The 24,366-nt window shown below is 41.9% G+C and overlaps 1 protein-coding gene across 1 annotated transcript in view; it reads right to left on the reverse strand.

Annotated features, from left to right (window-relative positions):
- The window catches only part of LOC109926973 (calcium-transporting ATPase type 2C member 2), a 61,609-nt gene that overhangs the window by 7,397 nt on the left and 29,846 nt on the right, over window positions 1-24,366 (reverse strand). Inside the window, exons 9-19 of the mRNA XM_048605960.1 lie at window positions 23,131-23,220; window positions 21,823-21,924; window positions 21,571-21,727; window positions 19,339-19,509; window positions 17,922-18,019; window positions 17,513-17,563; window positions 17,121-17,287; window positions 11,608-11,676; window positions 11,366-11,482; window positions 6,597-6,744; window positions 5,534-5,629 (exon numbers count right to left, since the gene is read on the reverse strand). Of these exons, the coding sequence (XP_048461917.1) occupies window positions 5,534-5,629; window positions 6,597-6,744; window positions 11,366-11,482; window positions 11,608-11,676; window positions 17,121-17,287; window positions 17,513-17,563; window positions 17,922-18,019; window positions 19,339-19,509; window positions 21,571-21,727; window positions 21,823-21,924; window positions 23,131-23,220 (1,266 nt within the window). The remainder of the gene's footprint in view (window positions 1-5,533; window positions 5,630-6,596; window positions 6,745-11,365; window positions 11,483-11,607; window positions 11,677-17,120; window positions 17,288-17,512; window positions 17,564-17,921; window positions 18,020-19,338; window positions 19,510-21,570; window positions 21,728-21,822; window positions 21,925-23,130; window positions 23,221-24,366) is intronic.

The raw sequence follows: 24,366 nt of genomic DNA on the forward strand, positions 1-24,366 counted from the left end.
GACTCATTTTCCTCCGAAGTGCCCCCAGTGGAGCAGCCCGGTTCTCAGCCAGAGTCATGACCATCCCGCTAGTACCTATAAGATACAAGGGAAAGAAGGTGTGATGGCCAATGGTTGGAAGTGGTGAACAATGAATGACACTGATGGTGGAGTTAATGTGAAGAGTTACAGTGGAATGAGACGCAGTACTCGCAGAGTGGGACATGAATCTCTTGACCTTCTGACAGGAGTGGTCCTGGTCCTCGCCTGACAGGGGACCGGATTCTCTCCTGACAGTGGGTGAGGAATCTGATGTCAGCACTTCCTCACCTAGCCTGGCTCCATTCCTCCCTGTGAAGGGCATTTTTTTTCTCCTGGAATGAGAAAAAAAGGGAAGGATTGAATGAGGTGAAAGTGGCTGGCATAGCTGTTAGTGCCAGTGCAGGTGAGGTATTCTTGGCAACTAAGCAAGCAGAGCAAGCTATCGAGGGTTAGTGGTGTGGAGGAATGAGGTAGGTGAGAGTGAGTGAGGCCAGATGTTGCAGGTAATAGTAATAGTGAGCTTTGGGTGCAGTTAGAGAGAGAGCTGAGTGTAAGGCAGCATGAAAAAAAGGAACAGGACTCACCCTAGTAGTGCGACCTTCTTACAACATTGCTGCCTCCAGACATTAGATTCAGCGTTAAGTCAGGTGGTGACCTCAGATTAGCCTGCCAGGCTCTGGTGGCCTGGCATCGACTGACAGTCCTTCTAGAAAGGGACTGTCTTCCTCTGGACCACCCTGTTTACCAAGACCTCCATGTGCCTGTCGGAGAATCGCAGCCATTATCCCCTTCTCAGTCATCTTCAGAAAGGCTGTCCTCCAACAAGCAGGGAAGCTTTGGAATGCCAGTGCTCATCCAAGGGCACACAGTGGTCTTTTGAAGTTAGTACCAGGGATGCCGCTTGTTCTGCAGCCACTTGGTGAATGATGAGTTCTTCCAGAAATAGCAAGAGGTAGGATGGAGCTGGAGTTGGCCGAGAGTGGCACTGCAGAGTGCAGTAGGTAGGTAATGAGGCACGTTTGCTTAGATGTGGCTAAGAAACTCTCTAGGCATCGCAGGGAGAAACTTTCCCCACTATAAACATGTTCAAGGTGATAGTGGGGGAGCATTTTAGTGATAGCAACCACAATGTAGTACGACTTATGTTTGGAAAGGAAATAGAAAAGGAAAACAGAAAGTCTGCTAAAAATGGTTTTGGACTGGGGAAGCAGATTTCATTAAAATGAGGCATGATCAGGCCAAACTAGACTCGAAACAGCTAGTGCTAGGTAAATCTACAACAGAATACTGGTGGGGATGGGGGGTTGGCATTCAAAATGCAATTAAGCCCAACATATTTCCTTTAGGGTGAAATATAGCAGAAATAAGCCCAAAGAACCCTAGATGTTTAGGAATATTCCGGGCTGGATAAGAAGAACTTAAAAGATTTGAAGGGAGCAAATCAATGGAGGTGCTGATGAAATATAGAAAATGCAGGGGGGATTTTAACAAAACAATTAGAAGCACAAAGAGTGGGTGTGAAAAAACACTGGCAGGTAAGATTAGGGAGAATCTTTATTCTATAAGTATTTCAAAGGGAAGCGAATAATCAGGGAAACAGTAGGGTGCATTAGGGACCAAGGGGGAATTCTGGATCTGGAGGACATTGGTAGGGTGTTAAAACAATTTCTTCACAACTGTCTGCACTGGGGAGGAGGATATTGGTACAGAATTCGGGAAAAGTGGCTGAGATTCCTGAGCAGATTGGACTGCAGAGGTACTGGAGGTTTCACTGGGCTTGAAAGTAGACAAATCCCAGATGAGATGTATCCCAGGCCAATGTGAGAGACAAGGGAGAAAATTACAGGATCCAAATATTTTATTCCTTTCTGGCAAGACGGGAGGTGCCAGAGAGCTCAAGTACATCAAATGTGGTTCTACTTTTCAAGAAGGGCAGTAGAGATAAACCAGGGAATTACAGACTAGTGAATCTCATCAGCATTAGAGAAACTATTGGGGAAAAATCTGAAGGAGAGAATTAATCTTCACATGCAAAGGCAAGATTTGATCAGGTATGGTGAACATATCTTTGTCAGAGGGAGGTCACACCTAACAAATCGGATTGAATTTTTGAGGAGGCTGCCAGGTGTGGAGATGAGGGTAGTGCAATTATGTAACTTATATGGATTTCAGCATAAGTGACACTCCAATAAAAAAAAATCTGATCAAGTCAAAATGATTTGACAAGGACTCTCATAGGAGACTGATAAAGCTGGTAAAAGTTCATGGAATCTATGGTAGTTTGGCAATTTGGATCCAAATTTGGTTGGACACGGAGGCTGGCAGCAGAAAGCTGTTGGTGGAACTACAGGCTGATGTCTACACGGACATACCACAGGGTTTGTTAATGTTTGTGATATACATAAATGATATAGATGATAATGTGGCAGGGCTGATAAGTAAGTTTGCAGATGGCATGAAGTTTGGCTGGCTGGTTTTTAGGGAAGAAGAAGGTCTTAGGTTACAAGTGGACACAGATGTATTGGTCAAATGGACAAATTAGTAGCACTGGAACTTAACCCTGACATGTGTAAGGTGATGCACTTTGGAAGAAGTATCAAGACACGGCATCATTCAATGAATATCAGGACACTAGGAAGCTCAGAGGAACAGAAGGATCTTGGGGTGCTTGTCCTGAGATCCATGAAGGCAACAGGACAGGTTAATACGGTAATTAAGAAGGCATATGGGACACTTTCCTTTATTAGTGATGACATAAATTATAAGAGCAGGAAGGTTATGTTAGAGCTGTACAGAACTTTGGTTTGGTCACAGCTGGAGTACTGTGTGCAGTTCTCGATACCTCACTATAGGAAGGATGTGAATGGAGTGGATGCAGTGCACAGGAGATTCACCAGGATGTTGCCTGGGATGGAGCATGTTAGCAATGAATAGGGGCTGGATGAGCTTGTTTCCTTTATGGCAGAGAAGGCTGAGAGGGACATGATTGAGGGGCATGGGCAGGGTGGGTAGGAAGCAGCTGCTCTCCTTGGTTGAAAAGTCAATAATGAAGGGTTATAATTTCACAGTGAAGGGCAGGAGGTTCGGAGGGGATTTGAGGGAAATTATTTTCACCTGCTAGGGTGGGAATCTGGAATGAACTGGGTAGGAGAGTCAACGAGGCTAGAAACCTCACAAACGTTAAAAAGTACTAGATGAGCCCTTGGAATGTCATAACGTTCAAGGCCAAAGACCAAATGCTGGAAAGTAGGATTAGTGTAGAGTGATGAACTGAAGGGTCTCTTCTATGCTGTATGAAACTTTACCAACAAAAAGTATGTTTCCGCTCTGTTTTATTGAGAACGATACAAGAAATTTCCCACAAGTAGATATCCAAGCAACTAGGGGGATTGAGGAGTTGAAGGGAATTAGTATTCATACGAAGATTGTACTGGAGCAATTAGTGGGTCTGAAAGTTGGTACATTCGGGAGACCTGATAAACTAAGAAGGGTCTAGGCCGGAAACGTCAGCCTTCCTGCTCCTCTGATGCTACTTGGCCTGCTGTGTTCATCCAGCTCGACACCTTGTTATCTCAGATTCTCCAGCATCTGCAGTTCCTACTATCTCTGAAACTACATCCCACAGTGTTCAAGAAGGTAGATTTTGAGATAGTCAATGCATTGGTTAGTCATAGAATCATAGAATCCCTACAGTGTGGAAACAGGCCTTTTGGCCCAACAAGTCCACACCGACCCTTGGAGCATCCCACCCAGACCCATCCCCCTAAAACCCACCTAATCTACACCTCGCAGAACACTATGGGCAATTTAGCATGGCCAATCCACCTAACCTGCACATCTTGGACTGTGGGAAGAAACCGGAGCACCCGGAGGAAACCCACGCAGACACTGGGAGAATGTGCAAACTCCTCACAGACAGTTGCCCGAGGCTGGAATCGAACCTGGATCCCTGGCACTGTGAGGCAGCAGTGCTAACCACCATGCCGCCCCCAAAATTGAGCATGGTGATCATCTTCCAAAATTTCATAGATGCTAGAATGATTCCTGCAGACTGGAAGCTAGTAAACGTCACTCTACAATTTACGAAAAGAGCAAGAGAGAAAACAGGGAACTATAGATATCTCTGCCGTACATCAGTATCAGAGAAGATAGTTGAATCTATTATAGAGGACAAGATAAGTGACACTCCAATAAAAAAAAAATGATCTGATCAGTCATAATCACAGGAGATTTGCAGAGCGAAAGTTGTGTTTGACAAACTTGAAGTTTTTTGAGGATTCTATTAACAAAAGTGATGGAGCAGTCGGTCAATGAATGTAGTATAGTTTGATTGTCAGAGACTTTTGATAACATCCCCCATAGGAGGCTGGCTAGCAAAATTATACCACATGGTTTTGGAGGTGATGTACTAGCGTGGATTAAGGATTGGCAGAAATCAGAGGAAATGAATAAATGAAACAAACACAGAAAATGCTGGGCAACACAGATGGTTTGAGCATCTTTGGAGAGAGAAACAGAGTTAATGTTTTGAGTCTGATATGTCTCATTTTCAGAACTGAAGCAAAACAGCAATCCTAGTTTTCTCCTTTGAGTGACAGGATTCTGTCCTCACAGTGGGTAAGGAGCCCCGTATTTTACTTTTATTTAGTAGGAATAAATGGATCATTCTCACAAACTCAGTCCATGACTAGTATCAGACATGCCAATACTTAGACTCCAGCTATTTGCAATATGCATACATGATAAATGTGGGAACCAAATGTAATATTTCCAAATTTGCAGCTGACACAAAACTAAGCAGGAATGTGACGTTCTGATGGACAGCCACATCGGATTCAAAACATTAACTCCCCACAGATGCTAGCAGACATGCTGAGTTTCTCCAGCACTGCGTATTTTGATTTCAGCTTTCCAGCATTCACAGTATTTTGCATTTATTAAAAATATGGTTTTAGTTTATATATGATTATGCAGTAGCTACATGCATAATATATAAATGTACTAACATATAAAAGATTACAAAGGCACAGAGATGTTTGTTATACCAGAGCATCCTTTTTGAGAAGATAAAATTTGAGCATATTTGGAAATACTGATCATTTTTGTCACATGCACCTAATCTCATGGTACTTCGAAACTATTGTGCTATAATTAACCACTTTAAAGTATTAATTAGAAAAGCCAGAGAGCTTCTCCCGTAAATTTTAATGCATTATAATGTTTCCTTTAAATTGAAACTAATTATTTTACCTTTAAGGCAGCAGGTAAGAACAGCATAGTTCAGAAGAAGACTGTGATATTTTTATTAGTGTTTGCACAATTCTCAAATGCGATAAATTGCTTGCAAGATAGAAACCCTAGAGGAAGGAATCTTCAAATTAAAAAAAAGTGAGAAATAGAAAATAAAAATCTTATCCTGCACCTTTAATTTGCAGTTTGTTTCAGTTCTTAAATTAACAGAGTCTCTTCACATTATGGCATCCTTAAAAATGTGAATAAAGTACATTTGTACCTGTGAGCGACAACTTAAAGCGTTGAACATATCAAAGAAGACAAAGCAGGTAAATGTCATGGTTGTGGTCCTTGAGGAAATTTTCCCCTCTGGAAGCTATTTTAAATAAAATGATAGATTTAAAGTTCTACAATCATAAGAAATATAAATATTGATAACTGTTACAGAAAAATCAATCATCTCTATCTTTCAGACAGTAGTATCTTTCAGAAATATAGAAGAGATTTTCAGACATTTAAAACAGGAAAAATAGATGTACACTAATAACCTGCATCTTCATATGTTATCACAAACTACCTTTTCACTAAAATTAACAAACACCAATAAAACATATTTGTGGACTACTTGTCTCGAACGAGAGGTCATTGTTTTAGGATAAGAGCTAGGAAATTTAAAATCGAGATGAGAAGAAGTCATTTCTCTCAAAGGGTCATGAATCTGTGGAATTCATTACCCAGAGTGTGGTAGATGCTGGGACATTGAGAAAATTTAAGGATGCTATAGACAGATTTTTAATTAGTGATGGATTGAAGGTTGATGGAGAGTGGGCAGGAGAGTGGAGTTGAGACTGAGATAAGATCAGCCATAATCAAATCAAATGGTAGAGCAGACTTGAGGGGCTGAACGGACTACTTCAGCTCCTCGTTCTTATGTGTGGCGCTTCAGCACTGCTTTGAGGATTACATTTATTAAACAACAAGTTTAGATTTATAAAACTAAGGCCTTTAAAAGTGTTTGCTGGAAACTGCTCCAAGAATGGACTGTGAAATTATTTCAGGGGTATTTTTGGAGCACCCAGATAAATGGGAATTACAAGCTGGTTCTGGCAAAATCAGCAGGAACATGTATTAACATAGAATCCTACTATTCATTGACAGATGTAAACACATTTCTCTCTGGAAGTCAGTACCACTACTTTGATTAATTTCTGAATTTCCAAATCAGTCAATGTTCCTTAAAATTGAATGATCAACTGTGTAGAAGTCATCTTTCCATATACTGATTAATTAATTAACAGTAATTAAAGGATAAAGAGCTATTTAGGTTTATAAATTATACAGACCTCTTTCCAGAATACGAAGAGGGTACCACTGATAATGATAATAGCTGAGAATAAGATTTTAACAATTAGGCCCTTATTCAGGATTGAATCTTTAACATCTCTTGGAGGCCGTTTAATGACATCCCCATCAACTGGCTCAACACCCAAGCTGTAGGAAGAAATTGGAAAATATCTAAAGTATCATCCAATCATCTAATCAATAGCTGAAAGTATTTAAACTTATGAGAGAATTACGAATTCATTTATCGGAATCATACTGCATTCTGAATATGTCTAGAACTGTGATAACAGCTAGAGAAATGAAACAAAAATGTGCTCTGATGCTTCAGATACAAGAGCTTTATTTTTATTCACTCGTGGGACATATGCATTGCTGGCTTGGACAGCAGTTTGTTATCCATCCCTAGTTGCCCTTGAGAAAGTGGTGCTGAGCTGAGCTGCTTTCTTGAAGCCCCACAGTTTATGTGCTGTAGGCAGACCCCCAATACTGTTCGGAAGGGAGTTCCAGGATTTTGACCCAACAACACTGAAAGTACAGTGATATAGTTCCAAATGAGGATGGCTTTCTGGAGGAATAACACTTCATATCTGCTTAGGCACTGAATAGCCTCTAGGACTCAATATTAAATTCCACAACCTCAACACGCATGCACACACATTCTCACACACATACGCATACACACTTACACACACGCACATACAAATTCTCCTTTTTACATCTTCATTGACACCAATTTTGAGTGGGCACCCTCCAATTGGTCCTTCTCCCTCCTGTGTCTACAGCATAAGAAAACTAACATTTTCTAACCCCTGAGATAACAAGGTGTAGAGCCTAGACCCAAAACGTCAGCCTTCCTGCTCCTACACCTTGTTATCTCAGATTCTCCAGCATCTGCAGTTCCTACTTTCTCTGATACATTTTCTAACCCCTTTTTTGTTTTGAAGAAGAGTCATACTGGAATTGAAACGTTAACTTTGTTTCTCTCTCCACGATAGTGCCAGACCTGATGAGTTTCTCCAGCACTTTCTGTTTGTATTTCAGTTTTCCAGCATCCACGGTATTTTGCTTTTATTTAGGTGACATTCCATCCTGGAGTCACATGTACAATCACACAAACCTGTGACTGTTCTCCTAACTAATGAATCCCCTATCACTACTGCTCATCCATTCTTCTTCCTCCCATCCTGTACAGTCAAGCCCCTGGCAGTATCACAAACCTGACTCAGACTGAACTCCCTTGAGGAACCAGTACCCCCACCAGTTTCCAAACCGGAAAACTGTGCGTTTCTCTTAGACTACGTCATGGTCAGCCACTGCCTTTTGGTTTCCAGACACTAAAGCTGTGGTGTGGCCTCTCTGTTATTTATCTTCCCCTCCAGCCTGATTAGTCCTCCAGCCTACAGCCTACTCACCACCCTGAACTGAATTTGTCTCCAGGTCAATATAAAGGTGCGATCCCATGAACATCCCACTGAGAACTGTTCCCCTTGAGGTGTGTTTTCAGAGCCAGAAACACTCCTGATTTCTGTTTTCCAAGGCCAGAGGGAAAAGTCATCTCTAAAATGTATCTGTAATCTCAACATCCAGCATAATACAATCATTCTGATCAGGAAGGCAGAGGAAGGTTTCAGTTAACTCAATGGAGCCTCAGTACTTGCGTAAAGGCGAGGAAAGGTCAACAATTTATGTGCAAATGGTGTCTGGTGACCCATGTTAGATGTATGTGTCAATCTGTGTGTGCACAAGTACATCTGGCGAGAGTGGTAGTTGCCCAACTATCATGCTCTTTTTTTCAAAGTGCCTCTGACACCATTCACCATAAAGACTCATGTGTTTCATTGCCTCATATCAACCAATGTACCCCAAAGGAACAGCTGCTTTCAGGTGAGGAAGTGTGGGGTATCAGAAATTGTTAAGAAAATCAATCAACCAGTCAAGGAAAACATGATGAATATGTCACCACGGTAAGTTGCTGAGCAGAGTGTGAAAGTGAAGTACTTTGCAGCACAGTTTAACACCTAACACTACACTTTGTAGATGCCACACTCGGTCGAATGTAGCCTTGATATCAAGGGCTGCCACTCTCACCTCACCTCTGGAATTCAGCTCTTTTGTCCATGTTTGAACCAAGGCTGTAATGAGATCAGGAGCTGAGTGACCCTGGTGGAACCCAAACTGGGCGTCGCTGAGAGGTTATGTCTGAGCAGGTGCTGCTTGATAGCACTGTTGATGATACCTTCCATCACTTTACCGATGATTGAGAGTAGCTGATGGGGCGGTAATTTGCCAAGTTGGATTTGTCCTGCTTTTTATGTACAAGACATACTTGGGGCAATTTTCCACATTGCCGGGTAGATACCAGTGTTGTAATTGTACTGGAACAGCTTGGCTAGGGGAGCGGCAAGTTCCGGAGCACAAGTCTTCAGTACTATTGCCAGGATACTGTCAGGGCCCATAGCCTTTGCAGTGTCCAGTGTCTCCAACCGTTTCTTAATATCACGTGGAGTGAATCGAATTGGCTGAAGACTGGTATCTGTAATGCTGGGGACCACTGGAGGAGGCCCAGATGGATCATACACTCGGCACTTCTGGCTGAAGATTGCTGTGAAAGCTTCAGCCTTAACTTTTGCACTGATGTGCTGGACTCTTCCATCATTGAGGATGGGGATATTTGTGGAGTCTCCTCCTCCAGTGAGTTGTTTAATTGTCCACCACCATTTGAGACTGGATGTGGTAGGACTGCAGAGCTTAGATCTGATCCTTTGGTTGTGGAATCACTTAGCTCTGTCTATCACTTGCTGCTTTCGCTGTTTGGCATGAGAGTAATCCTGTTTGGTGGCTTCACCAGGTTGGTACCTCATTTACAGGTATGCCTGGTGCTGCTCCTGGCATGGCCTCCTGCACTCTCCATTGAACCAGGGTTGATCCCCTGGCTTGATTGTAATGGTTGAGTGGGGGATATGCTGGGCCATGAGGTTACAGATTGTGCTGGAGTACAATTCTGCTGCTGTTGATGGCCCACAGTGCCTCCTGAATGCCCAGTCTTGAGTTGCTAGATCTGTACGAAGTCTGTCCCATTTAGCCTGGTGATGGTGCCACACAACATGATGGAGGTTGCTCTCAATGTGAAGGCAGGACTTCGTCTCCACAAGGGCCGTGCGATGGTCACTCTTACTGATACTGTCATGGACAGATGCAGCTGCAGCTGGCAGATTAGTAAGGATGAGGTCAAGTATGTTTTACCCTGTTGTTGGTTCCCTCACCACCTGCTGCAAACCCAGTCTAGCAGCTATGTCCTTTCGGATAAGGCCAGCCCAATCTGTAGTACTGCTGCTGAGCCACTCTTGGTGGTGGACATTGAAATCCCCCACCCAGAGTACATTTTGTGCCCTTGCCATCCTGAGTGCTTCCTCCAAGTGTTGTTCAACATGGAGGAGTACGGATTCATTAGCTGAGGGAGGACAGTATGTGGTAATCAGCAGGAGGTTTCCTTGTCCATGTTTAACCTGAAGCCATGAGACTTCAATGTTGAGGACTCCTAGAGCAACTCCCTCCCACCCGTATACCACTGTGCCGTCCCCTCTGCTGGGTCTGTCCTGCTGGTGGGACAGGACATATCCAGGGATGGTGACGGTGGTGTCTGGGGCATTGTTTGTAAGTTTCTGTGATTCTGTGAGTATGACTATGTCAGGCTGTTGCTTGACTAGTCTGTGAGACAGCTCTCCCAATTTTGGCGCTAACTCCCAGATGTTAGTGAGGAGGACTTTGCAGGGCTGTTTCTGCCGTTGTCTTTTCCGGTGCCTAGGTCGAAGCCAGGTGATCATCCAGTTTCATTTCTTTGAGGCTTTGTAGCGACTTCTACAACTGAGTGGCTTGCTAGACCATTTCAGAGGGCAATTGACAGTCAACCACATTGCTGTGGGTCTGGAGTCACATATAGGCCAGACCACGTGAGAGCAGCAGATTTCCTCCCCTGAAGGGGATTAGTGAACCAGATGGGCTTTTCCTGACAATTGGCATGATCTCATGGTGATCAGTAGATTCTTAATTCCAGAGTTTTTTTGAATTCCAATTCCACTGTCAGCCATGGTGGGATTCGAACCTGGGTCTCCAGAACATCAGCTGGGTTTCTGGATTAATAGTCTGGAGAAAGTACCACTGGGCCATCACCTACCCCTAATATTGGGTTCCAGCTTTTTATTTATACTTTATCCAGCTTCTTATTTATACTTTAATGTCTCAACAAAGTGAAAACTGCTTTGAACAATGCCATAGTGTAAATAATTCACACTACATATTGGGGTAAGGTATCTCATAGATCATTATCAAACAAAATGAGAAGATGCTAAGTTGTTTTAATGAAGATATTAAGACCTGAAGGTAAACAGGATTTTGAGTACTTCACTAAAAAGTAATAAAAACAGAGAACAGGTACAATTGCCAGAACAAAAACAAAGCAAAAAGAAACCACCACACATCATGATTCAAGTATGTATAACACATGCACGCAATCCTGCTATTGACAGAAAGGATGCACCATCCTATTTTAATGTAAACAAGGATACAACTAAAATTAGACTAAATGGTACAAAATGCAAATGGAAAAAACACGCTTGTAAATGGAAGTAAATTAGCATAATTCACCATTCAAATTTATATCAAGTAACAATAAGATTCTGGTTAAAATCATAGCCCCAACTGAACAATGTGACAAGAACACAGCATGAGCTTAATGGTTACAATTAAATAATTAACATTGAGTTGATACCTTTGAGCAGGGGGTCCATCCATAATGATGTTGATCCACAGAATCTGCATTGCATTTAATGGATTTGGTAGGTTAAATATAATAGAAAGAGCAATCAAGCTCAATGCTGAAATACTTCTGCATGTTTAAAAAGAATGAAGATAAATACAACAATTTACATATTTATATATATTCACCTGACTGATCTGTAATCTTTAGTGACAATTAGAATTCTTGACACAAGTAACTAAATTTATACTTACGTACTCAGCTGAAAGCGCACAAAATTTTTAATGTTGAAAAAAATTCCTTTGCCTTCCTCCATTGCACATCTGCAAAATAATGACATGGCAGGTAATTTAACTTCATGGAAATCATTAAATTATGCAAATTTCAATTTTTTTTTCTTCTGCTTGCATTTTTCTCATTTATCCTTCTTCAAGACAGAGACACATGGTTGAATACAGTTCTATGAAATATGGTAGAAACTCTCTTATATTATTATTATTGTATTAAACTTCCTAATGTTTTTTGGCTAAGTGCAAGTTTTGTTGAAATTTTTGGAAGAATTTTCACTGCAAGACTTAGTGTGTTCTCTTGCCATATCTAGCCGAACTTGCCTCTTTACCTACCTACCCCGCTCCTGGGTGTCTTTCACATCTGTTCCCAGCCCCATCTTACCAGGCGCTGTTCCTGGAATAACTCACCATTGCCAGGACATCCTGAAATTAACTGGCACCTTTGTTGCTATGTCATCTTTAGAAGAACGTTGTGTAACTGGGCAAGCAGCCCATAAGTGCCCTGCAACATCCCTGACACTTGCCCTGGAGATGGCAGATAGAGCGGGGTTGGCACTGTCTCTTGTCGGCGAGGACTTGGAGGTCCTGCTGGACGGCAGAGGTGGGACTCTCTCTTACCGTGGAACCAGCAGAGGTGGCCATGACACCAGACTATGTCAGTTTGGCCTGTGATTGCCGCCCATCTCAGCCATTTCGAGGAACACCCAGCAGAGTAGAAAGAGGGTCAATGACCTTCTCCGCTCCACCAGTGTGAATGCCACTATCTCTTCTTGGATGCCTCGCACTCACTCTATCTCTGCTACTGTTACCCATCTCCCATCAAGGCTCATGCTCTACGGCTATCATAATTGCCTGCAGCATCCTCCCTGGCTTGTTCTCACCCACCCCAAGCCCCTGACGTTGTTAACATTGTATGCCCTCTGAGATGCCTTTTCATTCGTTAGGGACACCTCCCCACCTGCACCAAAAGTAACAGCAATGCCACCATCTCTCATCTCTCTTCTTACCTGCTTTTCTCTTATTCCAGGAGGAAAATGGCCCATACTAGGGCAGAAAGAGTCAAGACAGGTGACAGGCTACCTGACATTCAGTTCCCAATCCCTTCCATGGAAAACAGCTCAACTCTGAATGCCCCAAAGGCAGGCTGACTGTGCCCAAGCTCCTGGACTGGTATTGGAGGCTGCCCTTGTATCACTGGGGCCAGAATGCCTTGATCGAAAGCTATCCCCCTTGACTTAACTGAAGCCTATAACTGTGACAAGCTTCCTTGCTTTGGAGTCTGTGCTAATTGACAAGGCAGGAAAGAAGTGGTAAGAATCTGGTAGCTCTCATTGATGGTGCAAAGCTGAAAAACGTAAGGCAGGGATACTGTGAGCATCCAGCTAGGTTCAGAGTGAATGAGTGTTGACAGCAAATGAAGAGTGTGGAGATACATCCTGGTCCAGTCCATGAGTTGGCTGCTTTTCCCTGACAGCACAGTGTCCTGGCAGCAGCATTACAATGATAGTTGTTAGTGCAGCTTATGAGCAGTGTTGAAGTGCAGATGAGCACTGAAGGTGGATCAGCAAAGTGCCATGACAGTTCAAAGAGGCTGGCACATATCAGACTCCAAAGTCTGTAGACATGGGGTATGTGCGTGTTGCCGGTTCCCATGGAGTGCGCCCTGAGACATTGCTACCCGGTGTCCAACATGGAAGTCCTTCAGAGCAAATGATCTGGTTTATTTTATTACTGTCACATATACCTAGGTGCAGTGAAAAGTTTTGTTTTGTCTGCAGTACAGGCAGATCATACCATACAAAGTGCATTTGGGTGATAGAACAGGGCAAGGAATACAATGTTACGGTTGCAGAGAAGGCGCATTTAGAGTGAGATGAACATTAAACTTGAAATTTGAGAGGTCCAATCAGAAGTCTAATAACAGCGGGGAACAAGCGGTACTTGAACAAAAACAGAAGTTGCTGGAAAAGCTCAGCAGGTCTGGCAGCATGTGTGAAGAAAAAAATCAGAATTAACATTTCCAGTCTGGTGGCCCTTCCTGGTGACCCTTCCTCTGAACGGTTCTGAGGAAGGGTCACCGGACCCGAAACGTTAACTCTGATTTTTTCTTCACAGATGCTACCAGACCTGCTGAGCTTTTCCAGCAACTTCTGTTTTTGTTCCTGATTTACAGCATCCACAGTTCTTTCGGTTTTTATTAAGCTGTTGAATCTGTTGGTACATGTATTTAAGCTTCCGTCTGCCCGACGGGAGAGGTTGGAAGAGATTATAACTAAAGTGGGAGGGGTCTTTGCTGATGTCGGCTACCTTACCGAGGCAATGAGAAGTATAGATGGAGTCAATGGATGAAAGGTTGGCTTGTGTGATGGACTGTGCTGTGTTCACAACCTTCTATAGTTTCTTACAGTCCTGAGCAGAGCAGTTGCCATACCAAGCTGTGATGCATCCAGGTAGAATGCTTTCTATGGTGCATCTATAAAAATTGATAAGAATCTTTATAGACATGCTGAATTTCCTTAGCTTCCTGAGGAAGTGTTTTCTTGACCATGACATCAATGTGGGTCAACCAGGACAGATCGTTGGTGATGGTCACTCTGAGGAACTCGACACTCTCAGCCATCACCTCTTCAGCTCCATGGATGTAGATAGGGCTGTGCCCTCTACCTTGCTTCCTGAAGTCAATGACCAGTTCTTTCGTTTTGCTGATGTTGAGGGACAGATTGTTATTTTTACACCAAGCATTCTATCTCTTTCCTGTATTCTGTCTCATCGTTGTTTGAGATCCAACCTACAATGGGGGTGTCATCAGCAAACTTACAGATGGAGTTAGGACAAAATTTGGCCACACAGTCATGAGTGTACAGGGAGTATTGTAAGGCACTGAGTACACAGACTTGCAGGTGCAAGTTTTGAGGATTGTCATTGAGAAGGTGTTGTCGCCTATTCTTACAGATTGCAGTCCATGGGTCAGGAAGTAGAGGATCCAGTTGCAGAGGGCAGAGGAGATACCTAAGTCTCTGAGTTTGGAGACTAGTTTGGATGAAGTTAGTATTGAAGGCAGAGCTGTAGTCAATGAGTAGGAGCCTGACAGAGGTATCCTTGCTTACCAGATGTTCCAGGGATGAGTGTAGGGCCAGGGAGATGGTGTCTGCCATGGACCTGTTGTGATGGTAGGTGAATTGCAAGGGATCAAGGCAGGCTGGGAGGCTAGAATTGCTATGAGCCATGACTAACCTCTTGAAGCACTTCATAATTATGGAGATCAGAGCTACAGGGCAGTAGTCATTGAGGCAAACTGCAAGTGTTTTCTTTGATACTGGAATGATGGTGGGCTTCCTGAAGCAAATGGGACTTCAGATTGTAGTAGAGAGAGGTTAAAGATGTTAAATACCCCTATCAGTTGGTAAGCACAGGGTCTGAATGCATGGCCGGGGACTCCATCTGGGCCAGTCATTTCTGTGGGTTCATTCTCAAAAAGGCTGATCTGCAGTGGTGACGGAGGGAACAAGTGTAGCAGGGGCTATCGGGACAGGCGACACCGTTGCACTGACCATTTGTTCGAACTGAGCATAAAAGTGCATTGGGCACATCAGGCAGGAATGCATTTTTGTCCACTATTCTGATCTGCTTCACTTTGTTGCCCATTATGGCATGTAGGCCTTGCCACAAACCGCGGATGTCCATGTGGTTAGTTTGGGTTTCTAGCTTAGTCTGGTATTGCCTCTTGACATCTCTAATGACCTCATAGAGGTGATATCTGGATTTCCTGTAAAGGTCAGGGTCGTCTGACTTGAACGTAATACACCTGGACTTCAGTAGGCAATGGATCTCCCGCTTCATCCATGGGTTTCCAGTTGGGGAACAATGGCATTGACTTCTTTGGCACACAGTCTTCTACACACTTGCTAATGAAGTCTGTAACGGTAGTGCCATACTCATCTAGGTTGGCTGCTGAGTTCTTAAATATGTTCTAAATATGCCCATTCTAGGCAGTCCTGTCGAAGCTCTTCCGCTGCCTCAGACCAGCACTGTACTACTTTCTGTACTGAGTCCTCATGTTTCAATTTCTGCTTGTAAGCCAAATGACAAGCTGACATTGCCAGGTACCTTGTCTGATTTCCACACTAGGTTATCTCGACCTCTAGCTTGTTGGCATGTTTGGTAAGATCAGAGGCTGAATATTAATAAGGCAAGTGGTGCCATTAACAAGGCATTTAACAAGCAATAATCACCCTTAATTGGCAACTTACTGTTGGCCAGTCAAGGACCTCACCTCACCACTTGTTAAAAACATAAAAGATGCAGCGAGATGCTCTCCTCCCCAAGATAGGCCTCTCCCAACTTTTCATTTGATTCTGCCACCAATCTCGCCACAGCTCATCTTGTCCCCCATAAGATCCTGCACTACATCCTAGTGGCCAGTGTTCATATGTGACTGTGGGCAGTGTACATCACAAGCTAATTGACTGTACAACCATTACAGCAGAATCTGGTTCAAAGATTGTGCAATTTTAACTTTACCAAAATTGTAAGTAGTTTTTCTTGTACACTTACATTAAATAAAGTACCCATAAGTAAGTCCAGATGTGAACTGTTCATGTTAAACAATGAATTTTGGAAGGTCAAGTACAGGTGGAAATTATACAGAGAATGCCAGAACCCTTAGGAGTATTGATATGCTGAGGAATCTGGGTGTGCAGGTCCACAGATCACTGAAGGTGGTAGTGTAGGTAGATAAGGTAGTAAAACAGGCCTATGGCATGCTTGCCTTCATTGGAAGGGACATGGAGTATAAGGACAGACAAGTTATGCTGCGGGTTTATAGAACTTTAGTTAGGTCACACTTGAAATATTGCATACAGTTCTGGTTACCACACTACCAAAAGGATGTGGATGCTTTGGAGAGGGTACAGAAAAGGTCTACCAGGATGTTGCCTGGTGTGGAGGATTTTGGCTATGAAGAATTGTTGGATAGACTGTGTTTGTTTTCACTGGAATGCAGGAAGTTGAGGGACGACCGAATAGCAGTTTATAAGATCATGAATGGCGTGGATAGAATGGAAGGTATGAGGCTTTTTCCCCAGGGTGGGGGTGTTAAATGCTAGGGGACATAGTTTCAAGGTGCAAGGGAGAAGTTTAAAAGAGATGTGAATGGCAAGTTTTTCACACAAAGGGTGGTGAGTACCTGGAACACGCTGCCAGAGGAGGTGGTGGAAGCAAACACAATAGCAGCGTTCAAGAAGCACCTGGACAAGTACATAAATAGGATAGAAATAGGGGGATACGGATCCTGTAAGTGAAGACAGTTTTAGTACGGAAGGGCAAAATGTGCCGGCGTAGGAATGGAGGGCCAAAGGGCCTGTTTCTGTGCTGTATTGTTCTTCGTACTTTGTTCTAAGTCAGCTTTTGTAATGTATTATAGGTAACTTACTGTCTAAAGAACAAATTCTTAAATGGCATCAATTGAAGTTACTCACAAAATAGATGAAAAGTTATCATCCACCAGAATCATGCCTGCTGCTTCTTTACTGACATCAGTCCCTGTTCCTTTCATGGCAATTCCAATATCAGCAGATTTGAGAGCAACAGCATCATTCACACCATCTCCAGTCATTCCCACCACTGCACTGTTGCTCTGAAGTGCCTAGGCATCAACAATTAAAGGAAGTATATAACTGTACAGTTTGTAGTTAATATAACATTTAAACTAAATTTATTACTGCTTAAATTAGCTGTCAGGCATCTAAAACAACTTCCATTTACAATTACATCATCTTTACACAAATGTAGTAAATATATGGATAACACCAAACCAGAAGGGATTAATACATTACCAATTTATTGTGCAAGTTTGAAAAAAAATTAATACCTTAACTATTTTCTGCTTGTGCTTTGGACTTGTTCTGAAGAATAAGGCCACCTGATCAGTGGGGCGGTGGGGTGGTGGTTGTGGGGTTGTGGGGTTTGGGGGTTGGGGGTTGAGAAACAGGAGAGAAGAGGGAGAAAGTGTACAATCATTATATGGATACCTTGTTACATTAAAACGCTGCTCTGTGGAGCATTTGCTATTCTAATTTTAAAAATATAATAAAGACATGACTGCAATATCTCTAAATAGCTACATTTTTATGTTAAACATTCAAAAATATACAACTTTCAGGTGGTTGAATAAATATATTAAAGAGGAACTTATAAATACACATTTGGAAAGTGTCTTTCAGTTCATATACACATGCGAAATTTAATGTGTGCTTTGAATAACTGGATTGGAGTCATACCTTCATTACCATGAGAGAAAGATCCTCATCTTTTACTTGGTCCAGCTGCTCCCCTGACATAACCTCCATATCATCAGTATAAAGGTCTATGCTTTTTCCTGAATGTACATATACATTTGAAAAAGATTACTTACTACCATACAACCTATTTATGCTTTGTACCTTAGATCATTTTATTTGAAATTGTTAACAAAAATTTTTTTGTTTGTAATTGATTACCTAAGAATAGCCTTTTAATTGTGTTCTAAGAATACAAACACACCCACTCAATGGAAATAAAACAATGAAACACAAAGTCACATACAGTGACATATTCCCAATAGCAGGTGTCCCAATAGAGAAATAGAAGCCAGTAGATCAGTGCGCTCACATACCCTTGTCATTGCTGCTACTCATGTTAGGAATAAAAATCAGACAGCAATATGATTGTTATTTATTACTATTGAAAGTATGTCCAATGGGTCATTCATTACAAAAGGCCCAGGAATGGAATAGATTCATAAGTTACCAGAACATGAGCCAAGGACTATAGAATGTCATTCACTCCACAAAAGCTTCTGTCTCAAAATCTGAAACTCCCCATCGTAGCATTAAATTACATTTTGAATAACCCAAGCAGCTGCCTATATTGCCTTGTCTGATTAATTTTTCTTAATGCCAGTTTTTAATCATTTATTGGTCTTTTCAGATTACAGACAAAAAATACTGATATAGATATGCGCGGAACACTAGATTATTTAGTAACTACAAAACTGATTTCATATATTAATAAGCAAAGTATGATTAAGCATAAATTGTAAGGCTCTACTGCTGGCATCGACCTTTGATAGCTGGTGTGGCAAACACAATTGGGGTTACAGTGAAATCCAATTTCTGGCCTTGTAATGTTCAAATTTGACAGATGTTGTTTTCATGCACAGCTATTTAGAACTGTCAATTTTGGGGAAGATTATGCATAATCTCAGTAACTAATCTACAGCATAATCAGTCCTTCATATTTTTCTTCTCAATTTTAAAAAGTAGACAATCGATTTCAGGTTGACATTTTTTTCTCAAGCTCCCATGCACAATAGAACTTGTGTTTGTGCAGGGATTGCAATGATCAGCTGTGTCCTAAAGTTAGATGCTATATTGTCAGGCATGCTGCAATACTAAACTATAGGCTGGTGCTATGAATGGCCAGAGAAAACATCAGATACAGCAACAGACAAACATCCCTTGAATTGACTCGTTGTCTTTAAAATCGTCTTGTCTACAATATTATCTTTTCCACCTAGAATTGGGTGAATCATTACATAAATAGAATTTGGCATGAAAATTGTTAATCATTTAGGATTCTGTCTGGAATTAGATCCCAAAATAAACTAAAGACAAAAAAATTATTGCTTAAAATAATGAATGCCAAAATTCACAGCACCTATAGAAATAGCCGTCTCCTTAGAGTCTCCAGTGATCATCTTTACAGCGATGCCTGAACTTTGAAGCATTTGAACTGCTCCCTTGACTTCAGTTCTTGGTGGATCAATGATGCCAATCAATCCCAAGAAAGTAAGTGCACCTAATTCACACCCAGCAGCTAGTGTGAGCACTGAGTAAAAAAAAAGAAAGAAAACCTCATTGAAACTAATTTTGTCTTTATTGAACAGGTATTATATATAATCAACTTGAATTTGGAGCCAATAGATATTGAGATCACGTGCAGGCTACCTTTGAAACCTTCAATTTACTGGAACAATCTAGGACTTGGAACCAGACTTTTGCAATGACAGAATGTTTTTCCTTTGCGGCAAAATGTCAGAATATTTTGGAAATCCAAAGTCACCCCAAACTTGGCATTCCCATTTTCCTGGAGACGGGAAATGGGGTGGTCCGTAGTTTGGGCAAGCACATTTTAAGGAGGCAGTTTCCATTTAAATGATGGGCAGCCTCCACTCAGATTTGACCTTGGAATCCCTGGAGTCTGGAACTCGGACTGTGGGGATTACAGCAGGTGAGAGCGGGCCTGTTCTCTTTTTTTTTGGATTACCAGGGTATCCCTTTGGAGAGCTGAGCTACCCCTATGGCTATGGTTCCAGGACTCCTTATGGTTCGGGTCAGGGATAATTTGGGGAGGGGTGTTGTTCAGGTGCCATTTAGAACTGTCAATTTTGGAGAAGATTATGCATAATCTCAGTGGAACTGTTCAATCTCTTTTAAGGAAGAGATTGCTTTTCTCAAATCGGTGTAGTCTGTAATGGACACGGTTAAATAATGTGACTTTTTTTTCTCTCGTTGCAATGGTACTTGTGGTACTTGACATGGAGGTATGAGGGATCATGGGGTATGGTTAGAAGGCCTTAAATGGAATAGGTTGGCATGGGAGTGAGGGAGAGTGATGGAGGTATGAAGGGCGAAGACTGTAAGAATGTTTTACATTTTATTCTGTTATTTTAAATTTTGGATGTAGTGCTGGAGCCCTAGGGTAACTTTCCACTCAGCTCACCTCAACTCCTCTCAGGTTTCCCAGCCTAAATTCCCAATCCACGTTCCAGACTGTAAATGGAGAGTGTAGAAAACCCAGGTGGTTTGTGAAGCTAGGATTTCCTTTGCCTATCCCTGCCTGACCAAAGAACAATAATTCAGTGCCTTGATGTTGACCCATATTTTGGAAAGGGTTGTATTTAATGACATGGGTTGTATTTAATAATAGTGTATAGTTGGATAGTAGCCAGACTACTCATGATTTCTCCATACAATCACCCTCTTGCCCCAAATAACAAAGGTGATTGGAGACCAACCAACCAAACCCAACTGGTATTAACAAATTGGCAGTGCACTTCCTTCTATCAGTGGGAGGAAATCCCACCCTTCCCAAGTGCTAGATAACCTGGTTGGTCAGCATGTTTGCAGTCCCAGCAGCGCCAGAATGTAGTAGTAGGCACAGCTGGAACTGCAGGCTGGCCTACTAGAAGGAAGGATCCCATACCAAGGCAAATTAAGGATATTGGGCTGGGATGGATTGGGCAATTTTACTGATGGAATAGGGTGAGTGTGGTGAGTTGGTGCACTACAGGTAGGGACAAAGGAATTCAGGGATGGAGGTGAGGCAGTTAAACCCAATCTGCAAATGGTAATCCTTGAAGGTGGTGGCCCTGCCCCTTCCTCAGAGCTCACTTCTTGCCGGATCTTTTAAAAACACTTGAAAACAAAACAAGCTGCCCAACCCCTGCTCATGCTTACTGTATTATGTTATGGGCAGGATAATACTGGGCTCTGATGAATGCCAAACAAACTCACTCTCTGAATGAGTTGCAAACTCAATGGACACTTTGTTCACTCACATATGGATGGCAGTCGCCAATTTTGGCACCCCTACCACCCCCTTTACCCATTATCAAGATGTGCTCACCGGGACAACATATTTTATACACTCCACCCCTGCCCTGCTTTAAGGACACCCCAGTGGGGGCATATATTAACCTTTTGTACAATGGAGGGCACCTCTATGACAAAATGATCTGGTGCAACTATTATGTTACCAATTAATATTCAATAGTTATCCATTTACCATTATATATATTACAATGAGCTAAAAAGATATCAAATACACACACGTTTTCACAAGACAATTAATTGTTTATGAAATTTAAGACAGAACACAAGATCATACCACGCAGACCCTCTGCTCCTAGCTTTGCTTGTTGTTGGACGTATATTGTCTTTTGTTGTGGTGTGAGGGGCACAGGCATGCCACCATTGCTATAATTGCTGCAGTACTGAATAACTCCTTCATACGCACCCTTCATGAAGTAAATTTCTTCAGTTTCCTTTAAATGGCACATAAAAACAGTTAGTGCTGCCTTAGAGACAGAGACAAACCGCAGAAAATATCTTTCAAGTTCCCAAACAAAACAGTCCCTACCCGACTCTTGTAGACACATTTAACAGCCATCCATTTCTGTTCTGAGCTAAATGGATATTCTTTCTTCCTTGTATAGCTCTGCTTAACATGATCAAGGTCCATCTTCAATTCAGAATGCGAGACATTAGATTTTAAAGCAGAAGGTTGTTCAATAATTTAATCAAGTCACCTCTTACTTTTCCTTCAGACCTATTTGTACTGAATCACATATATATTTGAGTTAAAACTATACTTGCACAATAACATTAAAAAAGATTATTAAGGTGGTCCTTCATGGGTAAATGACTATCTTATATCTTCTAATTAAGGGGGTGACAACAGCCTAGTGGTATTATTGCTGGACTGTTAATCCAGAGACCCAGATAACACTCTGGGGACCCTGATTCGAATCCTGTCGTAGCAGATGGTGGAATTTGAATCCAATAAAAATATCTGGAATTAAGAATCTGATGATGAACACGACTCCATTGCTGATTGTCAGAAAAGCCCATCTGGTTCACTAATGTCCTTTAGGAAAGGAAACTGCCATCCTTACCTGGTCTGGCCTATATATGATTCCAGACCCACAGAATTGTGGTTGATTCTAAACTGCCTTCTGGGCAATTAGGGATGGGCAATAAATGCTGCCTTGCCAGCAATGCCCTCATCCCATTAATGAATAAAAAAAATTAAGCTCCTATACTTTGATAGCCTATTCAACAGGAAATTTCCCTGCCATCCTGTCAGCCAATTAGTGGTCTGAGAGAGGTGAAAAAATCCGTGTCACAAGTATATAGCTGGGGAATGAAATACGTGTAATGAGGAAGGTAGAGGTTGCGATAGAGCTGGAATGAGCCGCATGTAGTATGGTGCACTTCCTGGCTGAGACACAACAATGTCTCCTCCTTATACTTGCCAGGTTTCACAATGCAGTGGAAACTTTAACAATATGGGTCCAAAAACACAAGCTTATTAGCGAATGGAAGCACATTGCTACCTTAAAGAGCTGTCATCACTGGCCTCCTTCTTAAGAGCACATTGCTTGGGTGTTTCACCTCATTTCAGTTCCACTAAAATGGTAAAAAGGTAATTCATGACAATTTCTTATGTCACTGACTGTGATTGAATAATTAAGTTGTATTGTAAACATTCATCTCTTCAGGTGAGATTCACATCATGCAACTGAAATTTAAAAATAAATTGGATGCCTTCTCCTCATGACATTTTCAACATTTTAAGATAATTTAGCTGTAGTTTAATACTAACTTGTGGCTAATGCTCTATTTACCATCTGCTTCAAATATCCAAATGTATTTTTTCAGTAATTACCTTCATTGCAAGAGCAATTAAGGCACCTTCTGTTGGTTGTCCCATTAACGTGTCTTCTCTGATGACAGCATTATTGCATAAACATCCAGCCTATGAGTAAGCAAATTTTAAACATGAGGCCCCACCAGCAATCTTTGCAGTACCTCACCAGTAACAAATTAACCCATTAATTCTTACTTTGTTGCTTTCTGTTCCTATTCTTTCCTCTAGCCATGACAATGGATTATCCCTAACCACAGGAACCTTACCTGGTGTAATATCTTTTATGTCTGGCACCTTATCAAATACCTTTTGAAAATCCACTGTGTTCTCCTTTATCCATCTTGATAGGGACATATTCAGGAAGTTCTAATGGATTTATCAAGATTTAGTGTCATTGATTTTTTTAATATTGCTCTTTATTAATATTAGTTACATTAAATTCCTCACTTTTATCAGACCCTTAGTTCCACATTGTTTGGGTCATTTTGGGTCTGTAGGTTGTTTGGCTGCACAGTCATAGAGTCATACAGCAAGGAAATAGGCCCTTTGGCCCAACTTGAGCATGTCAACCAGATTTCCTAAACAAACTAGTTCCATTCCCCTGCGTTTGACACAGATCCCTCTAAATCTTTCCTATCCATCTACCTGCCCATACTAAATTGCCCTGTAGTGTCCAGGAATGTGCAGATTATGAGGATTAGCCATAGTAAATGTGGGGTCATGGGAATAGGCTGGGGTGGTGGTCTGTGTGGCATGCTCTTCAGCGGGGTCAGTGCAGACTCTATGGGCTGAATGGCCACTTTCTGCACTGTAAGGATTCTATGATTTTGCATCTTCTACTGTGAAAACAGAGAGAAAATATTTTGATTTTTACCCATTACAATTCTTCCCATCTAATCTCCAAAGGGCCCATGTTTACTTTTGTTACTCTATTTCTTTTTGCACACTTTTAATATATTTTCTACACTTCTGTTTCGTTTACCTCCATTCCAGTTTATCCCTCTTTATTTTCATTTGGCCATCCTTGACTAATTTTCGAACTTGTTCAATTCCATGGCTACAACTCTATTAAGTGGTCCTCATTAATAATTTGCTCATTGATGCACAGTTTGGGTTCCATCAGTGCCACTTGGCATGAGATCTTGTTACAGCCTCTCTCCAAAAATGGTCACAAGAGCTGAGTGTCAGAGGCGACTGGAGATTGACTGTCCTTGATATCAAAGCAGAAATTGTGGTAATATCTTGTGATCTTTA

The sequence above is a fragment of the Rhincodon typus genome, chromosome 15 (assembly GCF_021869965.1).
Source record: "Rhincodon typus isolate 14 chromosome 15, sRhiTyp1.1, whole genome shotgun sequence".
NCBI lineage: Eukaryota > Metazoa > Chordata > Chondrichthyes > Orectolobiformes > Rhincodontidae > Rhincodon > Rhincodon typus.